Raw genomic sequence first — 20,537 nt, 5'->3', positions numbered from 1 at the left:
ACATACAGAGCACGTCCTTGGACTGCTAACCTAGCTTCGTCCTCTCCAGCCAAGGGAGTGTACTACGTACGGCAGCCATCACAAAACCTCCACATATCGAGACACTTCACGGCATGGCCTCGATAGAACACTTTGCTCAGGCCCAACAATGCTCAAACCTGAGCCAAACCGGAACGATCAAATTGTTACGGCAGATGTTCAGGAGTACTCCTTAGTGCTGTATCTGCACCCACAGCTTGTACTTGTACTTACTTAACGTACTTGATTCTGTTGAGGGCTTATATATCACAGCCCACTTGTCCGGTACCTGTCTGACAGGCAACATGGTTCCGCGTCCTCTCACCTTACTGCGTATGTATGAGCTTCGGCCACCAGCAACGATGGGGTCCTACCGCTGTGCCATTCCGTCAATTATCAGCTTTCACCCCACCCACTACGTCGCAGGGTCTCGCCCGTTCACTGTTCCCATTGAGCCAAAACGTTCCGAGAGACAGACAAACCGCCGCCGCAACATCCTGCTATCACTTCGCATTGAGTCACGGCCGCGGCCAGGGTCGCCGTCGAATCACACTTCAAAGATCCCCTGTGAACGACATGTGCCCCCGCGCTCTCGACAGGAAACGAGCCGTATCACTTAGGACATCCCGTTGATCTCACGCGCCAATGCATACCGCGATCCAAGCAGCCGCCGACTCATCCCACTACCACACCACAATGTTGACCACCCGCGAATCCTGCCAAACGAGACTCGGCACCTCAGTGAACCAATGCATAGTACCAACCTTAGTATCCGCATACCTACATCTGCCTCTACCAGGACATACGAAGGACTCAGCCCTGGCATGGACGGGTCCATCTTCTTGGCAACCCCATCAGATTTTGTCCGAATGTTTCGAGACCATCTTATCCGATCATTTCCGCCCAGCCGTCCGTTATCCTGGAACCTTCCTTTCCGATTCCTAGCATGTCACCGATGGCCCAGTCTGGAACCTGAGCTTCGATCCTGTTTCCCGTCAACTTTCGAAGATCTTCGTCCGTATTTCGCCTGGAGCTTGGGAAAGCTGGTGAACGATGTACCTGGTCGATTGAGTCTGGATCGCGACCGCTGCTGCCGGTGTCTCCACCGCATCACTACACGTCCTACAGCCATGCGATTCCGATATAGATACCAAGTGGTAAACTACCTTATAACACACGAGAATCACTGTCTATAATCATAGTACATGCACAGACATGTAGCGTCCCATCCCAGGTCGGAAGCCATTCCGCCAAACGCTTTTAAACAGTGCCTACCCTGGCCCTTCTGCTGAGTGGCCGAAACCAACATATTTTTTTGTCATCGATTTGCCATCGGGCCCCGTTCAAGCCAAGGACGAGACGCGGCCTCCCCACGGACAGTGGAACTCGATTTCATCGGGCGGCTCGGACAGAGATGCCAGCCGCTGTACCGTGGTGTCCTTGCCGGGCAAACGGTCTCTTCTCGGGTTCTTTGGAACTAATATGCCTCTGTAGAATGCTAAGGACAATTGCCTTTCCCAACGAAACATAACAGGCTCTCTCGGTCATCCGGTAGTCATCAGGAATTTCCTGCAACAGCCCAACACTATGACTCCGGAACAAACTGTGGAAGCACTTCCTTCCATACGAGCCGGGGATTATCGTAGCCGCAACTTGAGACGGGAAGGTTCACATGCCCGGGGCCAGCGGCGACCAAAATTGGGTGCATTAGCGGCGTCCAAAACGCTCCGGCACAGGTGGAAACGGACCCGTTGACGCAACCTCACGGCAGCAGGTTTTCACAACCGGATGCCTTACTGACGGCCCCTACCCTTTCCGTTTGGCCTTGAGAAGCTTGATGATGCCGTAGCTCCGGCGCCGCTAGCGGGTAGTCGATGCAAATGAGTCAGTCTTTCATGGCCGACCATCGAGCGACCTATCCCTCACCGCTACTGTCCGACTCTGGTATCATTGGCTCCGTGATCTGAAGAAAGAAGGGAAAGGCCTAAGAGAAAAATATGCAACTGTGGGTAACTATTTGCTGACGTCGCTCAAATCTTTGTAGGGAAGATGCAGTCAGAGACTATCCGGGTCGATGTCCTATTCGTGCCAGGTGGCATTGGTATCTCTGATGGCTGTTGGTCGGCTGCAATCAGCCCCCATTCCAACTCGTCCGGGGAAAGCGGCTATCCGTGGATCAATTCTGCGCGCTGATGGTGTTTCTTTGCTTACTTCTCTCTCTGCCTGTCAGGTATTGTCGTCGTCTCGCAGACGCAACCACAGTTACCGCTGTGGCCGACCCTACCCAAAACCAGAATGAAGCTCGCTGGTTCCATGGAAAATGTCGGGATTCTGCAGAGACCGTTGAGCGGCTTCAGTTTCCACGAGTGGCCAGAGCGAGCCGCACCAAAGCTTGACCGAGTCGCGATGCTCTGGGTGAAGAGGGTGTCGACCGCGTGTGTCATGGCTCCAAGACGGAGGAGTGTGGTGGTAGGACGGCATCATGCAGGTAGCCGATTTCGATTTTGACGGCACCAATGAGATTGCCAGATGGCCGATTAAATGAGGATCTTTGGAGACAAGAAGCAGACTGCGCTACTCAAGGGCTTTGGCAGTATCACGTTTTCTCTTTTTCCAACTCTGCACTGGATCTAGTTTACTCTATAAGCAGACTGTCACTGTCACTCTTATTAGTTCGCCTCTTGTCTTCCTGCAGGTCGTATGTATCTACCAAGGAGGCCGTCATATAAAGCTACCAACAATGATTGCTGAGTCGTCTAACATGATGATCATTAATCTCTACGTATTAACATTGAATCTCTCTTTCTACCCCCAGAAAAGAAAACTAATATCCGATCTTTCGTAACCATCATGCCAAGGAAGGGAATTGATGAGTGTGGTATCTCTAATCTAATGAAACTTGGAATAACGTGAGCGAGCATGGGGTATGAAAATAGAGGGAGGAAACGAGACGAGGAAGGGGGGTATCTTTCTTAGTTCTTTCCGCACCGATAGCCAAAAAAGCAGACGCGGCAAGAGAACAGAATAAAGAACAACATGTACGCCCAAGGTATGCGAAAGAGAAAGAAAGTTGTTCGTTATCCATCCAAGAAAGAAAGAAAAGGTGGTACGCCGGCTATTGTTGGTATCGCTCGATGCTGAGAGAGAAGAAAAAAGTAACCCAGGATGCCGTGTTACACACCCTGGACAGAGTGCAATCTCTTGCCGAAAGAAATGAAAGCGCTCAATGAGTTCGGATAACGCCTCTGCAATGGGGGAAACAGTTTGATGGTTGGATGTAATGGTGATAAGAAAGGGCGATATCGGCATGTAGGAGCCGAAGAGAGAGCCAGCGGGAACCAGCCGAGCTTGGGGTTGAGGGCGTTTGCGTCTGATTGTTGCGCTTCCTTTCCATCAGTGGAATTGTAGCCGGATAATGGAGAAGAACATGTTCTGCAGGACGTGGAACATGACAGCCACGCTGGTCGGGAGCAGCTCCGGCCACACGGCGAGGTCGAGCTTGCCCTCCATACCGACATCGACACCGAAGAACCAGCTGATGAGCCCGCGTACGATGACGGAGGCGACGAGCTCGCAGGCCCAGGTGACGGACGAGGCCCAAAAGGTGAGCCGGAAATCGTAGTCGTAGTCGTCGCCCGTCACTTTCCCGTCAAAGGCAAAGTACGGATAGACGTCCTTGTTGGGCCCAAAGTGCAGCACCAGCACGCTGCCGAGGAAGGCGGCCATGGAGACGTTCTCGGCGAGGAAGCGGATGAAGACGTTGCGGGTACACACTTTCTGGTACGAGGCGTAGGACTGGTCCGTGAAGTTGAGGGCGACGGTGATGCGGTGGTAGAGGCGGGACATTGTGAGCGGGGTGAGGATGATGAGGGTGCTGCTGGAGAGGATCTGGAGGTAGATGAATTGCTCCGGGGAGCGGAGACGCGCGTATAGAGCGCGGACGTAGGTTTGGTAGGTGAGCATGAAGTATCTGGATGGTTGGTGTCAATTTGATGTTGAATCACTCTTGCCTAGACAAGGAGTACTCACAGTTTGAAGACCCAGCTCAGGGGGTAGCTTCCCACTCGCTCGCCCTCGCGGATACCCAGAAGCCAGCCCGTGAGGGCATCAAGTAGGTGCACCGTGATGATCCAGCTGTAGACGTACACGATGGTCTCCAAGTTGTTATGAGGCAGCGTGCGCAGGTATATCTCGGCGTAGGCCTCTCCTATGACGTACGCCATGAGCCCGACAAAAAGGGCCAAGCAGAACCAGATGAAGCGGACGAAGCTGGCGGGCAGCCACCTACGGCGCATCCTGACGCCGCCCATATTGCGAGACTGCTCAGCGGCGACCTGGAGCGTCGCGTCCGGGTCAAAGGCATCGCTGCTAAGATTCGGCCGCCGGCGGTTATCGCGACGGGGGATGCTCCCTTCGGCCTCGCCTGTCCACCAGGACGTGGTGAAGATGCGTTGGGTCTCGGAGAGCGACTGGCGCAGCTTCAGGTGACGCTGGGAGGTCAGGAGGATGCAAAAGGCAATGGCAACTGGCATGGCCATGACGATGAAGGTCCAGGAAATCCAGGCCGTGTTGTGGGCGGTGAGGAAGCGCGTCTCTGGGACCAGGTAGATGGGGATTGGGACTGCTATCGAGATGAGGGCGATGATGGACATCGTAACTGGAAATCCAAAGGATTGCGGCCACCTACATTTGAGTATAAGCATATCTAGGTGCTTCTGAGGAGCGTGAAAGGGGTTCTGACGTACCAATTCAAGCTGTACAAGTTGAAGACCTTGGTGATCCATATCAGAGCCGTAACGTTATAGAAACCGTAGTACACAAAGAGGAAGAACCAAAAGTTGATCTGTACTCTTGCTTCTCCGTGGCCGGGTATCTTACGCCCAGACCCTGGCAGGGGATCACTCCGATCATCGTCATCCTCACCGGGAAAGGAGTACTTTGGGAACGGTATCGCACACCATGCAATAGCCTAGGTTTCCCTCCCGTGTTAGTCCCAATCACTCGCCAACTCTTCGATCCGTCCGTCCTATTGTCAAAGGAATTGCCAAACATACCAGAACAGCAGGCATCAGCACCAAGACTCCATACCGACTCCACCACACGTCGACAACGCCCTTGACGGCACTCTGCTTCGGTTCGACCCAGACGTTGGAGATCTTGCGCCAGGTGCGCGCCCACGCGCCCAACTCCTCCCAGTCGCCGCCCCTTACGGCATCATTATCGTGGTTCTCGAGCCCCGAGGCGGATAGAAGCGCGCCGTAGCCGACGTATACGCTTCCACGGTTATTAGACGTGAACAAGCCGAGGGTGCTGGAGCGGCGACGGCGGCCGGGGACGTCGGATCGCGGGGGTACGGCGCGGAATCGGCCCAGCAGAGGGGAGGCGTCGCTCGTGAGGCGGGCGCGGGACTCGTTGCCTTGGGTGAATTGGAAGAAGCTCGGCATCGCTTGGATTTGTGAGGTTCGGTGGGTAGGTCTTCTATCTTTGCGACATTTGGGGTGTCTTGTTGTTGTTGTTGTTGTTGTTGTTGTTGTTGTTGTTTTGTTTCTTCGGTTTGGGGAAAAGTCTCGTCATGTGCCTTTTCCTTCTCTGATTTCCAACTTTGTTTCGATGCGATTTCTATGTTCTTTGGAGAAAAGCAGTTGTAAACTCGTCTAACACGTTGTTGTCTCGAGACGCTGCGCTGAATTACACAAATGCGCAAGGGCGGATCTCGAATTCGTCGTGTGGGCGTCGGAAGCTCGTGGTGTGAGGTGAAGGAATCCCGGACAACAGTCCTGTGTATATTGGGATTTGAGTGCGCTTATGACGCTAAGGCCGCCATGTGCCTGGGACGGTCCCTGGAATCTCGGTGGGCATGGCGGATCCAACGTCCTTGTACAGCGGGCGCTAGCGCGTATTGGGCGGAGCATGGAGTGCGTTGGCAGTGGGGGGGGGGGGGGGGGGTGGGGGGGGGGCGGGGGGGGGGTGGGGGGGGTGGGGGGGTGGGGGGGGGGGGGGAGGCCGGTCTTCGGGGGGGGGGGGGCGGGGGGGGGGGGGGGGGGGGGGGGGGGGGGGGGGGGGGGGGGGGGGGGGGGGGCTTCGACCACGTTCTGCCCCCCGATGTGTCCCCGGCCCCGGACTGATGGCGTAAGAAGACGGATGCATCAATCATTCGCATACCAAACGGAACAGGGGAAATGAGCTTGTAATGCGATGTCAAGATGATAAGACGATAAAGCCTTGCATTCGTGACTTCCTAGAAGTTGGGCTACTACCGCATATCCATCCATGTCTCTAAGGACTGAGCAACTCCTTGCGTATGCGTATTAATGATCGCTTGCTTGGGCTATCTTCAGATGAAGACGCTGCCTAAAAAGACGAAGACCTCATGATGCCGGTGCTAAGTCGTGCAATAGTGTACAATGTGGTTGTTTGTAGCCTTTTTACTCGTCCTGGTCCATTGTCTCCTCGAACCCTTCTGAGTCGCCAGTATCCGTATCGTCAGAATAGTCTTTATCCTGAGAAACATCAATAAACTCGGTGCTATTCATGCCCTCGCCCTCTTCGCTATCAGCGTTGCCCTCCGTGCCAATTTCACTCTGAGAATCCCTGGCGTCATCTAGAAAGGCCACAACTTTGGCAGTTGGCGACTTCTTTGGTGGCTCTAAAACGTCGCCGCTCCATGGCTTGCACTCTTTGACGAGCTCGCCACACTTGAGACACGTCCAGCCTTCACCTTCTTCGCGCTCTAGTCGCGTTGCGATGCAGACAAAGCAATATATGCAGCCGCAAGGGATGGTCTCGTAAGGATTGGTGATATCGGTTTGGGAAGAGCCGATAACACCACTTGATGCGGCTGCTGCCATGATCTCGGTCTCTGTGCTCGCAAGGGCGTTCTGATCCTGGTAGCATATGGCGCATGTGCGTTCGGGCAAAAAGCCCAGTTCACCATTAGCCGACTTATCTTCGTCTCCCTTTGTGGTGATGATCTCTTTCGTCTTGCGCCATGTCCTTGAAATCCACCTCCTCCACCGGTTGATGCCAACAAGCGGCAATATGAATAGAAGAAACTCCGTGAAAGCGTGCCAAACAAGTTGTCGGTTGAGGTACTCAAAAGAGACCTCTCGGCTCACCTGACTGGTTGGTGGAGCCAGGCGCATTCGTAAGACTCTATCGAGAAGGGTGCGATATCTTCCCTGCAGTAGAAAGACGAGAAACGAAACGAAGGCTGCTCCAGCGTGGAGCGTCGTTATCCGAGACGTCAGCCGCGACAATCTTTGGAGTCGAGGGTTGGGCTCATCGCTGTAACCATCGTCGTTCTCGAGCAACCAGTTCTCCCACTTCTCCCAGCCGTATTTCCCAAATACGGTGGCTAATCCGTATAGTGACTTCTGCCACCTAGATGGCGCAACGAGGACGGATCCATCTTTGCGCGCATCCGTGTATTTCAGGTTCTGTAGAGCTGCTCCATATGTCGCGTCGTTATCCCAGACTGTCAACTTGAATAGGATGGCGCGAAGTGCAAGAAGGATCTCAGCAGACCAGTCGTCTTTCAGGTGGCCGCCAGCGAAGTACTTGAGTGCATCGCCAACCTGGCCGCGAAGTAACTCCAATAGTTCGTCATCGAGTAATTCTGCGTCGACTTGCCCGACCCTGAAGGCGGGGCGAGTGCCGTCTTGCGTTGAAATCGAGTCCCATGCTGAGCCGAGGCGACTGAAAGGGAAGGGCAAACGATCAATCTGGGCGCGGGCGCGTGAGGAATCACGCTGGGCGGCGAGTCGTGCTGCGTTATCGGCTTCGCGGGCTTGTCGTCGTGCTGCCAGCCGCTGCTGCGCTTGCGCAAAATTGGTCGATGTCATCTGGGCAGCATTGGGTGGTGAAAGGTGGTGGTGAGGTGCAAATTGCGATGCATCACACCTCTTCCATCAAGTGGCTGATGATAAGGTGACGGTAGTTCTGGCACCTCAAGAGTGGTAAGTGGAGGAAAAGCCGAGGTCCGCTCTGCTCACCTGCATCGGCTGCCACCAAACCCGTTGCGCTGCTCAAGTCCCCGAGGCCCCTGCCTGCCGCGGATGGTGGATTATTACCTGAGCCATGACCTGGGCGGGAGTGGCCTGAGCCGAGAATCGGCCGGAGGCTGGAGTCTGACGTCCCGGGGCGCCCGTGCCATTCTAGTGGAGGTCATGTCCCCTGTCCTTCTTGTACGACCACAGCTTCCTGAGCCTCCGACTTTTATTCATTACCTTACCAAAGCAACTCTACTTTGAGCAAGTTGGCTGTGGTCTTACAAACCAATATACATCTCTGTCATGCTGTTTACTGATTGCTCTGCAGATGCGATGCAGAAGACAGGCTTACATCAGACGGTGTGTCACCAACCTGGACCCCTGTACAACCGCAGAGCGGGAGGAGGTTGAGTGCTTGAGATGAACGTGCCTCAATCACCAACCCTTGCCGCCATAGGGACGGAATACTACCGCAGATAGTCTTCCTCTCCGCATCTCTGCCATCACTGAAGGTTGTCGACATGAACACGAACGGACATACCCGACACACCATGCGCCATTCTATAGCACTGTGCTGAGACGGGGAGGTGACCCTTGCCTTACCCGCAGACATCTTCGCAGCTTTGGGGTGTGACAAGAAGGAGAGAAGAAGGAAATCTTGCATTCGATTCGCCAACGTCCGGCCACCACAGCTGCAGCATCAGGTCAAGCTTATGTCGACTAGCGCCAACAACCCATCTTATCGGCCTCACGAGTCTGAGAGGCTTGCAAGGCATTCTCAGGGCATTCTTCGCTTGTCAAATTCTTGCCCTGTTGTCTCAAGCGTTTTGCGATTACGCTGAATTGACATCTTCAAGCCCATCTTTCTCACACGGAGCTAATCTGACCGCCGGAGTTGAGCGAGGCCAATGACGCACATCGTGATTTGGACGTGTATGAAGCCTTCATCACATCACATCGTCGATGGTAACGTTACCCAGTAACTAAAAGCCCGTTCAACCTCAGTATACACAGCGCCCCGGGTTTGACTTGATCGTACTACACAATCTTTCAAAACTCGTTGATCAAGGGCTACAGGCAATGAGGAGCTCGCCTATTGTGACGAGGTCTATCTTTCTGTTAGCATTGTAGGCCGGAAGAGTAAGGAGTAGAACACCAACTTCGTGCCTTGCGCTAGAACCTTCCATCAAATCTCGCTGCCTACTCAAACCTGCTGGAGATCCAATGAGAGTCTATCTCTGGCCGGATTCAATATCGAGACAACTGAAAACACTGGTTCTTGGTTCGACAAACGGGTAGAGCGGGAGGCTCAGACTAGACATCGTGCAGCGGGCTTGCTAGGAACCGTATACCTGCATGAAGGCATTCCTAATTCGGAAAAAGTGTACACCCTAAGCATCCTCTGCCCAATCGACCGGGACGCAGGCGTGGCTCAACACGGCTTCGACGCAACCCGGCCCATACCTAGCTTCTCACAGTGGTGCTTACCAAGATGCTTCTATTTTCACTTATCGCTTCAGAGTCACTCACTCACCGCGCTTTTTTGTGTTTCCAGCTCCAGAAACAGTGTCCGAAGAGGCTCGGAGCATAGCAAAGTGGCGGGCGGCCCGAACAACAAGCGCGTATTGAGAACTACGGAACGCTTTTCTGTTATGTCATCTCTCTTCACCCATTTCCTTCCCCGGTCGATGTCTTGCATGTCCAAATTGGGCTGGTCAAGATGTGAACGTGACATTGAGGCATCCAGTCTACCGACAGGGGCAGAGACGGTTAAGAGTTCGTCAATCGTCAGTTGTCAAGGCAAAGATTTACATAAACACCAGCAGCATCTCCTTTGGCCTTGGACGATCCGAACACAGAGAAGCAATCTGGCATATGTACTAGATCAGATTCCCCTTCACAACCAATCACGACGTCAAACTAAGCTCACTGTAGTTCACGATGGAGCTCACGCCAAACACCAGCCCAAGGGAAGCCAATAGCCCGGGAGATACGCAGCAACGTGCTGGGGCCGCCAAATCAAAAGCCACCATTAGAGCATCTCTCGCCTGTGTGCCCTGTCGATCAAAGCACGTCAAGTGTGACTCGGCCTTACCAACCTGCCTAAGATGCCGCTTGGAGGAGAAGACCTGCTACTACGCAAAGTCTCGCCGAGGTATTCGAGATGCCAAGAAACGCAGTCTCATCAACGATCCTATCGCACCTCCTTCAGCCTCGCCGGACACGCCAGTCTCTTTCCCATCTCCCGAGGTGGCGAGCTTCGATATTCCCATTCACGTAGTCGACAAGCTACCCTGTGGATGGTCTCTGGCCAGGAGCTCTCATCTCCCTGACTTGAACACCGCATCACCGACTTCGCTTCTCTTCGACCTTTACTTCACCAACTTTCACGATACCCATCCGTGGCTCCTGCCCAGGAACCAGCTCCTCAGTCGTATTCGGTCGAACCCCCAGCCTTTCCATTTCCTCACAAGCTGTATCACGTACGTGGGATCACTCTTCTCAAATGCTGTCTCATCAGAGGAACTTCGAGAGAAAGCATTCAGTCTCGCAAGTGGCAGCTTGCCTATGACTTGCTGGACTGTACAGGGTCTCCTCGTTCTCAGTGTTGCTGCTTTTGGCGAGGGACGATTGGACTTGAGTGCGGGGTGGATGGACGCTGCAACTCAGATGGCTCTCGATCTCGGCATGCAAGACAAGTCGTTTGCAGATGCTGCAGGTGATCCTTTCGTTGCAGAGAGCTCACGAAGGACCTACTGGGCGCTTTACTGGCAAGGCAACATGCGAGCGATGCGCGAGGACTCGCCCGCTTTCGTGTTGTCCGGCGTTATCGCAACGACTGAACTTCCATGTGAAGAATGGGAATATCAGTCAGGGGTAAGTCACTATTACCGCCAATCTGATGTTGGTACTAACAAAAACCAGGAGATTCCACAACCGTTGTCCCTTAAGGAGTACAACGCAAGAGATCCTATGGATGAAACGAGCCATTCGTCGTGGACGTATCTCATTGATCTGTGCCGGTTGAGCACGGAGTTGATACTCCCTATGCCAACACTGCCACCAGGACTATTGTCTAATACCATCGATAGAGCCGACTCCAGATTGGTCAGTTGGCTCATCAACCTACCTAAATGGAAACAACAGTTGGTGGACTCGGGGGGTGCAGTTGACATGGTTCTGTTTCACGCGATGGCCTACGCGTATAGGTGAGTATGCTTCATCCATAAAGTAGTCTAAGGCTCCATAATACTAATCGAAAGATAGCCTGAGGATCAAGATGCAACTACCCATGGAAGCGTCGGGATTTGGGATTCGGGACCTGCTCACGCTTGGCCCGCTCTTCAAAGCGCGCCACATGACCTTACCTCGGATGCCGCGATGCTCCAGCTCGACTTATCCATGGCTCGAATGCTCAACCGCCCTACAAGCAGGCCTGTCGACAATCGGTCTCTTCAACTTCTCGCTTCCACCGGCCCGATACAGCCCTGCATGCATCATCGGGTTGCGAAGGGCCGCTCTCGCACTACTCGATGCGAGAATGTATGGCGGATCAGATTCACCGGCTCTGCGTGAGAAGCTTGATCTCCTGCTCGGCGTACTCAAGGTTGCCGGTGAGATGTGGCCCGTCGCAAGAAGCATTGGCAATGAAGTCAGCGAAGTGTTGAGAGAGCTTAATGTGACCAACAATCGTGACAGCGTCACTCAGCTAAACTCATGCATGGATGCTTTCATCACTGACATGTCAACGCCTGCGGTGGCCCCAGATTCTGGCATGTTTTCATTTCCTGAGCCAAGAACAGTGGAGGAGATGTTCAACTGGAGCACCGGAATCATGAACATGGGATTGTGAGATGATGATAGCAGTGGGATGATGAGCTCGGCGCATGGTTGTCTCTTTAGAATGTTCTCTCCAGAGGCCCAGCTATGCATTAGGAAGAGGATCAAAAATGATTGGTAGTCATCGGATGATTCGAGGAAGGCTTGATTTTCCTGTTTGGTTTCTACAGCGCTTAGATATCCCTGCGTCAATGATATGGTTTCTCATCTTTGTCTCCGCCTAAGAATCAATTTCGCCTGACCATAGACAGAGGAAATTTTTAACTGACGTGACAGTCGAAGCAAAGTTTGTGGCACACATTGAAGGCAAACGTTCGTTGTATGAATGCTGCTGCATTGCTGGAAGCACATGCTTCTTCTCTTGGCCCTGTGGAATGCCATTGTACAGGTAACCTTATTTCACCTTGTAAGGTGTGTCGTCAGGACGGGAGAGTTTCTCAGGGCGCTTGGAGTGACATCCTGCGCTTTCCAACAGCGAACAGCGCCCATGCTCCTCAAACGCCCCACTACCCCGCGATGGACCGCCCTCTACAACAGTGCCCCGCCACAGCGATAAGAGGGCCTGGGTCTAAATTTCCAACCGCTTCTTCGTACTTCACGCCGCCTTCTCGAATACGAGACTTCAACCTCTCGTCAACACCAACCCGAAACTCCTTGGGACCGAAACGACTGTGGCATCGACACCTTGGTCGCTCACCAGGAAGACCACAACATGAGCTTCGCGATCGAGGTGCCCGGCGATGCCAACCCCCTCAGCCTGCAGGAGCTCTGCCGCGTTCTCGAATCCGCGACTTCGGCCGACTATGCGCGCAGACAGGCCGCTGGGCAACAGCTGACATCATGGGAAACGGAGAAGGGATACTTCTCTTCCCTTCAGGTATGTAAATCCACCCTTTGTGTACGATATGATCAAGTAACTCACCGACGCCCTATCCCTAGACCGTTTTTCTCGATAAATCCCTTCCTCACGAGCTTCGATTCCTTGCCGTCATTCAGCTTAAGAACGGCATCGACAAATACTGGCGCCTGCTCCCCCACGTCAAAGGTGGTCTGGACCCGGAAGAGAAGAATGTCGTCCGGCAACGCTTGTTCCAGGGCACGCTCGAAGAGGAGGAGACAGGACTGTCGCTGCACAACTCCCTCGTCACCGCCAAAGTCATTAGGATTGACTACCCGCAGCACTGGCCGGAAGCACTCTCGCAAATTATCGGCTTGGTCAGGTCCTCAAAGAACGGCAACCAGCAGCATCTTTATGGTTCTCTCCAGATCCTCCTTCGCGTTGTGAAGGAGCTGGGCACCGCTCGCCTCAGAAGATCCCAAACCGCCCTCCAGTCTGTCACCCCCGAAATGGTGTACTTGCTGGGAGAGATTTACACCGAAAAGTCAGCAGTCTGGGTTGATTATCTCACGAGTGGTCGTGGCGAGGAGGATACGGCCGATGCGGCTATGCTCAACAGTCTCATCTCTCTTAAAACCATTCGACGGTTGCTCGTGGTAGGCTATGAGGCTCCTCATAACGACAAGACGGTCGAACAGTTTTGGACCGTGTCTCAAAATCACTTTGGCCAATTTCTTGGCTTTGTGAGCCACGACTCGCCAGTCCCGGCACCCTATCAAGATACTGTAGGAAAGCACCTCCTGCAGTTCACAAAGCTGCATATCGACATGTCCGAGGCGCATCCCGCCAGTTTCGCCGTTTTACCAAATTCTTTACCCTTGGTCCACGCCTACTGGGATCTCGTCGCGAAGTTTGCCGAAGTTTTCGAAAAGTCAGGTGGCATCCGGCAGTCTTCCGGTGATTCGGGCCCATCAGAATCAAAGTCAAAAGTCGAGGGACCCTTGCTGGAAAGACTGGCCCTGAGGGGCCTGCTGCTGATGAGAGCATGCTTGAGAATTGCATTTTATCCCAAGCAGACGTTCAAATTCCGGAGTGCAGAAGCTAAGAAGGACGAGAATGATGCTGTTGCGCTCGTCAAACAAGAGCTTCTCAAGGATGATTTCGTGGTCCAGATGGCGAATATCATCATCACACATCTCTTCGTCTTCCGGAAGGCAGATCTCGATGCATGGGAGGAAGACCCCGAGGAGTGGGAACAACAGGAACAGAGTGAGGGTAACGCCTACGAATGGGAAGTCCGCCCTTGCGCTGAGAAGCTCTTCCTTGATTTGCTTGTCAACTTCAAGGATCTCATGATACCACCTCTGCTTTCTTACTTCCAAACCGCGTCAAACTCACAGTCAGATATCGCTACAAAGGAAGCAGTGTATACGGCTATGGGTTTGGCTGCACCTAACGTCATGAACGCGTTCGATTTCGATAGTCTCCTGGTCTCGACTGTTCTTCAAGATGCGCAGCAACAAGGGCCCTTGTATAAGGTTCTCCGCAGACGCATCGCAATCATGGTCAGCCAATGGGTTACGGTCAAGATTGCCGACAACAGTAGACCACTCATCTACGAAATGTTCCGTCACTTTCTCAACCCCGCGGACCCGAACAACGACATTGTCGTCAGAATCACAGCCGCGCGTCAGCTGCGGTGGATCGTAGACGAGCTTGCCTTCAGCGCAGAGGCTTTCCTCCCCTACGCAGCCGATGTGCTTAATGAGCTACTTCAGCTCATTCAAAATGTTGACGTGGACGAGACCAAGCTCGCCGTGCTGGAGTCCATGCGTATCTTGGTCACGAGACTAGAGAATTACGTCTCTCAGTTCGCAGACTTTATCATGTCAAGCCTACCGAGCATTTGGGAAAACTCTGGAACGGAGGAGTACATGATTAAACAGGCCATCATCGCCATCTTTGCCGCGCTGGTTATGTCCATGGGCAGCGACTCTCAGAGGTATCATCACCTGATGGTCCCGTTGCTCTCAGAAGCAGCCAAACCGGGCTCCGACCTGCACACGTACCTGATCGACGAGGCATTGGAGCTATGGAACTCTGTTCTCATGCAGAGCAACCCGCCCTTATCCGCAGATATTATGAGCATCGCGGAATTATCACTTCCCCTGCTGGAGTATCAAACAGAGACCGCTGCGCAGGCGTTGTCCGTGGTTGAGTCCTACATTCTCCTTGGCACACAAGCTGTCATGGAAGATAGACTGCGGCGTCCATTCTTGGTCGCTCTGTCAGGCGTTCTCGACTCTAGAAGCCGAGAGCAGGTCAGACTCGGCACCGTGTGCATTGAATATCTGATTCGGGCCGCCTCTGAGCTCGGCGGAACCCAGGTGATTATGCAGGATCTTCTCGAACTTGGTTTCTTGAAGAAGATTATGGAGGCTCTCCACGATGCTTGGGAGGCACACCAGACGACCGGACCGAACAGGAAGGTTAGCAAGCTCAACACGATAACAGAACGCGACTACTTTGCAATTCTCTCACGACTCCTTATCGCCGACCCGACACTCTTCGTCACCATGCTCACATCTTTCGGGCCTCTAGAACAGGTTTGGGCCTGGCTCAGCGGCGAGTGGTTCTCTCACCTTGACGGGCTGGATCATCTTCCTAGGCAGAAGCTGTCCCTCCTGGCCCTGGCGCGCCTTATGGAGCTCCCGCAGCCCATGCAGAACCTCACACTGAGCAAGTTGCAAGACTATTTCACGCTGTGGGTTGGCACCATTGCCGAGCTCCAGGACGGTACGACGGACGGCACTGACTCGCTCATCTGGGGCGAACTCGAGCCCACGGATTACGATACACCCAAGAGCATCAAGGAGACGGAGTTTGGCGCCAAGGATCCCGTCCACACGATCAACGCCATGAGATTCGTCAAGGAGAGGCTGCAGGATATCGTCCAGCGCTCCGGTGGAGAACAGCAGTTTGAGCAGGAGTGGGCTGCCAATGTGGACAAGGACGTTTTGCAGAAGTTTTGGTCGTTGACGCAGATCACGGGCGCTTAGGGAGCCAGTGCAGCAGCAGCAGCAGCAGCGTTTGCGTGAGCTGTTCGTCGGGATTGAGCTGTAATAGACGGGAAAACATGGGAATGATTATGATTTCATGACGAGGCTGTCAGATAGAGAAAGAGAGGTGCTCATGGCGTATCTCCTGGCAATGGCAAATGTGAATACAAGAACGATTTGACGCCTAATGGCGGAAGCACCCGTCCAAAGAGAACTAATGTTTATTGAAGACTTACATTGGTGGCATAAGTGACTGATTCAAAAGTCGATCTAGATATGCCTCGCTCTAATCGCCAAGAAAACGACACTCTCGCAGTAACATGGTTCTACAACTTGCTCTGACCATCCTGGGGGATCTTGACAACGACCTTACCCCAGGTCCCGCGGCTGCCCAGAGCAATAAGCGCGTCCGGGATGCGCTCGAGCCCGACAAACTCCTCGTCGGTGAACTCGGTGCCGCGTAGCTTCCCCTCGGCGACGAGCTTCATGATGCCCTTCCACACCTCGACGACGGTCTCCTTCTCCTTGACGGCGTACTGGCCCCAAAAGATGCCGACGAGGCTGATGTTCTTGAGGAGCACCTTGTTCATGGCCACCTTTTCAATCTTGCCGGCCGCGAAGCCAATGATGAGGATGCGGCCGTTCCAGGCCGTGCATTTGGTGCTGGCGTCGACCATGCCGACGGGGTCGTAGACGATGTCGACGCCGCGCCCGCCGGGCGTGAGGGCTTTCACTTTGGCGGGCCAGTCGGCCTCGCGGTAGTCGACGACGTGGTCCGCGCCAAAGGCTTTGGCGACGTCGAGCTTGCGCGGCGTCGAGGCCGTGGCGATGACGGTGGCGCCGAAGGCCTTTGCGACTTGCACGGCGGCGAGGCCGACGCCGCCGGCCGCGGCGTGGACGAGGACGATGTCGCCGGGCTTCACGCCGGCGCGAACGACGAGGGCGCCGTAGGAGGTGGGCGCGGTGATGAAGAGGCCGGCGGCCTCGGTGTAGGACCAGCCGTCTGGGATGGGGAGGAGTTCCTTTTCGCGGGCGACGCACTGGGAGGCGAAGGCGCCTTGGGTTGCGCCGAAGACGCGGGCGCCGACGGGGTATTTTGCGTTTGACGAGGGGGCTTTGAGGACGATGCCTGCGAATTCGCAGCCCGATGTCCAGGGGAAGGCTAGGGTATTTCGATTTAGTATGGTACACTGAGATGTATGTGTGCTAAGTCTCTGAAGGACAGGAAGGGGGGGACCGTACGAGGTTGAGTCTGGTATTTCCCTTGGATTTGGAGAATGTCAAAAAAGTTGGCGGCCGTGGCGTGGACTTGGATGAGGTACTCGTCATCCTTCTTGGGGACGGGGTCTGGGAGATCCGTCACGCGGAGCTCCTTGGGAGACTTTTGAATCGTTAGATCGAGTGCTCATTTAGGGAGAATCGTTCCTCAATGGTGATGAAGCTCACCTTGACATATTCCTTAATCTGAATGCCGCGCATTGTGAAGATGGATTCTACTGTGATGTCTGGTACTCTTCGTAGGTAAGGGACTTGATTTGAGATAGATTGAAGGCCAGATGTGAGGTAAAGCTGGCCGAAGTTATACGTAGGAAACTACCGTAAGAGCCGGATGAGATGGAAGATGAATATTGTGAGTTTGTATGAACCTAAGATTGAGGATATGAGCTGTCGTTAGTCTCGAGCTTCTCTACACGTTGTTACCCCGGACCGGGGGTCTTGGAGACGCCGAGGAGGGGGGGAGCCGAGGCAACGTCTGTGGCCCCTCGTTGGCTAGATTTGGGGCCTTTTCGGTGTGCGAATTCCGGGGATGTGGAGGAGGCTCGGTGAGCAGCAGAGAGAGACATGGCCCAAGCGCCTGCCTTAGAGTACAAGATCTAGATGCAGATTGGAGGTTCTTTGGCAGGTAGATAATCAGAGGGATCCAGCCCACCGGCATCAGCTGTTGTCGTCATTTTGGCTACAGATGTGGCGTGTGAATGGCCCTAGTAGATGAATTGGTTGCAATAGGTAGTTGCTTATGCTCTGTGCATCTGATTGAGGTCGTATTTGTATCTGCGCTATCAATACTCCGTACCTACGGACTACCTGAATTGTCATCGACGACTTCACACATGTTGTGAATGTTTGATTGAATGATGCTGCTCCGTTACTCGAGGGTAGGCACACTTCCAAAATTGGCCACAAACTTTCCCTTCAAGAGATTAGGTATTGCAGCTCCAAGCCCTTGTGGATGGATGCCGGATTGCTCGCGCTATTTGTTGCCGAGTTGTATCGCCATCGTGAATTAGAGGTAGAAGTCGATGGATGACAATGGAAGAGATGACTGTGGACATGACCTGAGGCTACTTTTAAGTTGGGGTCGTCCAGGGGGGGCGGTCGTTTGGCGCATGGGAATTGAGGGACGTGGAATTCGATACCTACACCTAATCCTGACAATGCGGCTTGGTCGATCATCGCGGGCGAGCATTGATTTCTTCCCCAATAGAATCATTTCTCTGCCCTTGATGTCAGAGATAATAGAGTGCCAATGTAGTTCCTGCGGATTGTCTTGCATCAAATGGGAGGGAGTGCGCCGCCAGCAGAGACGTCGATTTTGACAGCGCTGTCAAAAGTGACCTTAGCTGAGAACCCCCCTGTTCTTACCTATACCTTACCTTCCGCTCCCACCAGCGTTAGCGCGCTGCGGCAAAAGGTGCCTAATTCGACCTGTTCCGTTCGTGAGGCACCTGCTATTGATGTTACCTACCTACCTACCTATGGACTACCATCCTTGAGTCCAGGCTGCCAGGACCACGAGTCACCACCCAAAGTACCCGACGCCGCACAGCGACAGCACCCTCAGTGGGCACGACCCAGCGCTAACCGTAGTTATCTCACTCTCCCGCTCCATTGCGTAAGGTATTGGATCCGTTCCGCCGCACCTCGTAGAACTGGCCCATGCTTGCTTCTGGGCACCTCATTGCCTCCAGTGCTGCTGCTCGCTGCTGGCTGCTGCCCCTCCCCGACGCCATCATTGGAGCCCACCAACCGTCACCAACGACACAAACACCCAATCCTGCGCAACTCCCCTCCGGCCACCTACCATATTTCACCTGCCTAACTGACTTGCACCTTGCCCCAGCTTGACCTCGCATTCGGTCGTCTTGTCCACATACTCCCAACAACTTCTCTCTTTCCCTCCAACATCTCACGCCTTTGCCTCTCTTCCACCCCTCCGAGCCATTCTCAGGCCTTCCAGAGACCAAGTCGTCGTCATATACTAGGTACACATTCAGACATTGCCTGACCACCAAGCACCTCCACCGATCGCGCCCACGCACCCGCAACACACAAGGTCATGGCCGACAACGCAGAGGGCACCGCCGATGCCCAGGTCACCTTCAAGGTGAAGACGGGCCAGGATAGCAACCATACCATCACCATGTCTGAATCTGCCTCCGTACTCGACCTCAAGACCAAATTGGCCGGCGAAGATTTCGAGAACGTTCCCGTCGAGCGCCAGCGTCTTATCTACTCTGGTCGCGTAATGAAGAACGACGACACACTCGCCACCTACAAGATCAAGCCCAACAACACCATCCACATGGTCAAGAGCGCAGCCAGCAACCCAGCTCCTCAGCCCGCAACTTCAGCCTCCACGCCTGCCGCACCCGCCGTGCCCTCCAACATGGCCGCTGGCACTGCCAACAACATTCTCGCTGGCCTCACCGGAGCCAGATACGCCGGACACATCAACCTGCCCAGTCGCGAGACATTTGGAGCTGACGGAGGAGTAAGTTTCTTTCAGTGCCGCGGCGAGTCTTGCGTGGCATAAACTAATCTTACGTTTCCAGATGGGTGCCCCGCCATCCGACGACCAGTTGGCCCAGATGCTCTCCGATCCCTCCATGCTCCAGACCATGAACGCCGCCCTCGACAACCCCGACTTCATCAACTACATGATCCAGAGCAACCCACACCTGCGCAATGTCCCCAACGCACGAGAGATCATCCAGTCGCCATTCATGCGCCAGATGATGACCAACCCAGACATGCTTCGTAATGTCATGAGAATGCAGCGCAACATGGCCGGCGGAGGCGGCAACGCTGCCTTCCCTGCGCCTGGCGCCACCGACACTACTCCTGCCGAAGCTGCGGCTGCCGGCGGCAACACGGGTCAGGCTCCCAACCCGTTCGGCTTCCCCGCAGGTTTCCCAGGCTTTGGTGGCGGCGCTGGTGGAATGGGCATGGAGGGACTCGGTGATCTCAGTGCGCTCTTTGGCCCTGGTAGTCCGTTTGCGCCTCAGCAACCCGGTGCTCAAGGTGCAGCTCCCGGTGCGGGAGCGGCGACTGGCGATAGTGCCCAGACTACAGCTGGTGCCGGAGCTACTGGGACGACAGGCACGGCAGCGGGTGGACAGGGCGCAAACTCTACAACGAGTCCACCTCCGGCCAACCCTTTTGCTGCTCTGTTCGCCCCTCCTCCTTACGCAGCTCAGGGTCAGGGCCAAGGCCAGGCACCCGCAAACCCCTTTGGCGCCTCGCCCTTTGGTCAGATCAACCCAGAGATGATGCAGCAGATGATGAGCATGTGGGGTCTCGGTGCAGGCGGCGGTGCTGGTGGAGGCTCTCCGGCTCCCCCAGACAACCGTCCCCCCGAGGAGCGTTATGCCGAGCAACTGCGCCAGCTCAACGATATGGGCTTTTTCGACTTTGATAGGAACGTAGCCGCTCTGCGTCGTAGCGGTGGCAGCGTGCAAGGCGCGATTGAGCATCTTCTGAGTGGCTGATTATGTTTTGAAATACATGACCGGG

At 54.4% G+C, this 20,537-nt stretch overlaps 7 protein-coding genes across 7 annotated transcripts; 4 read left to right on the top strand and 3 right to left on the bottom strand.

Annotated features, from left to right (window-relative positions):
• Window positions 1-767: 767 nt before the first annotated feature.
• CTAM01_01428 (uncharacterized protein) lies at window positions 768-1,282 on the top strand (the record flags this gene model as incomplete). Its single annotated transcript, XM_060517470.1, has 2 exons — window positions 768-1,175; window positions 1,232-1,282. The coding sequence occupies 2 exons, from the start codon at window positions 768-770 to the stop codon at window positions 1,280-1,282; spliced, it is 459 nt and encodes a 152-aa protein (XP_060387931.1).
• A 2,129-nt stretch (window positions 1,283-3,411) lies between these two features.
• Window positions 3,412-5,462, bottom strand: CTAM01_01427 (uncharacterized protein; the record flags this gene model as incomplete). The annotated part of the gene is made up of 4 exons (XM_060517469.1): window positions 3,412-3,988; window positions 4,048-4,701; window positions 4,764-4,987; window positions 5,073-5,462. The coding sequence occupies 4 exons, from the start codon at window positions 5,460-5,462 to the stop codon at window positions 3,412-3,414; spliced, it is 1,845 nt and encodes a 614-aa protein (XP_060387930.1).
• Window positions 5,463-6,443: 981 nt separating this feature from the next.
• On the bottom strand, window positions 6,444-7,859 carry CTAM01_01426 (Pex2/Pex12 amino terminal region; the record flags this gene model as incomplete). The annotated part of the gene is made up of 1 exon (XM_060517468.1): window positions 6,444-7,859. The coding sequence occupies one exon, from the start codon at window positions 7,857-7,859 to the stop codon at window positions 6,444-6,446; it is 1,416 nt and encodes a 471-aa protein (XP_060387929.1).
• A 2,088-nt stretch (window positions 7,860-9,947) lies between these two features.
• CTAM01_01425 (uncharacterized protein) lies at window positions 9,948-11,859 on the top strand (the record flags this gene model as incomplete). Its single annotated transcript, XM_060517467.1, has 3 exons — window positions 9,948-10,883; window positions 10,932-11,215; window positions 11,274-11,859. The coding sequence occupies 3 exons, from the start codon at window positions 9,948-9,950 to the stop codon at window positions 11,857-11,859; spliced, it is 1,806 nt and encodes a 601-aa protein (XP_060387928.1).
• Window positions 11,860-12,558: 699 nt separating this feature from the next.
• Window positions 12,559-15,743, top strand: CTAM01_01424 (importin-beta domain-containing protein; the record flags this gene model as incomplete). The annotated part of the gene is made up of 2 exons (XM_060517466.1): window positions 12,559-12,723; window positions 12,786-15,743. 2 exons carry the CDS (start codon window positions 12,559-12,561, stop codon window positions 15,741-15,743), a joined length of 3,123 nt encoding a protein of 1,040 aa, XP_060387927.1.
• A 326-nt stretch (window positions 15,744-16,069) lies between these two features.
• Window positions 16,070-17,222, bottom strand: CTAM01_01423 (zinc-binding dehydrogenase; the record flags this gene model as incomplete). Its single annotated transcript, XM_060517465.1, has 3 exons — window positions 16,070-16,905; window positions 16,986-17,124; window positions 17,190-17,222. 3 exons carry the CDS (start codon window positions 17,220-17,222, stop codon window positions 16,070-16,072), a joined length of 1,008 nt encoding a protein of 335 aa, XP_060387926.1.
• Window positions 17,223-19,080: 1,858 nt separating this feature from the next.
• CTAM01_01422 (ubiquitin family protein) lies at window positions 19,081-20,512 on the top strand (the record flags this gene model as incomplete). Its single annotated transcript, XM_060517464.1, has 2 exons — window positions 19,081-19,515; window positions 19,577-20,512. 2 exons carry the CDS (start codon window positions 19,081-19,083, stop codon window positions 20,510-20,512), a joined length of 1,371 nt encoding a protein of 456 aa, XP_060387925.1.
• Between the last annotated feature and the right edge of the window lie 25 nt (window positions 20,513-20,537).

The sequence above is a fragment of the Colletotrichum tamarilloi genome, assembly GCF_030869305.1.
Source record: "Colletotrichum tamarilloi strain Tom-12 chromosome Unknown Scaffold_3.1, whole genome shotgun sequence".
NCBI classification, from domain to species: Eukaryota; Fungi; Ascomycota; class Sordariomycetes; order Glomerellales; family Glomerellaceae; genus Colletotrichum; species Colletotrichum tamarilloi.
The sequence above is the reverse complement of the archived record's forward strand: the minus strand, read 5'-3'. Positions and strand labels throughout refer to the sequence as shown.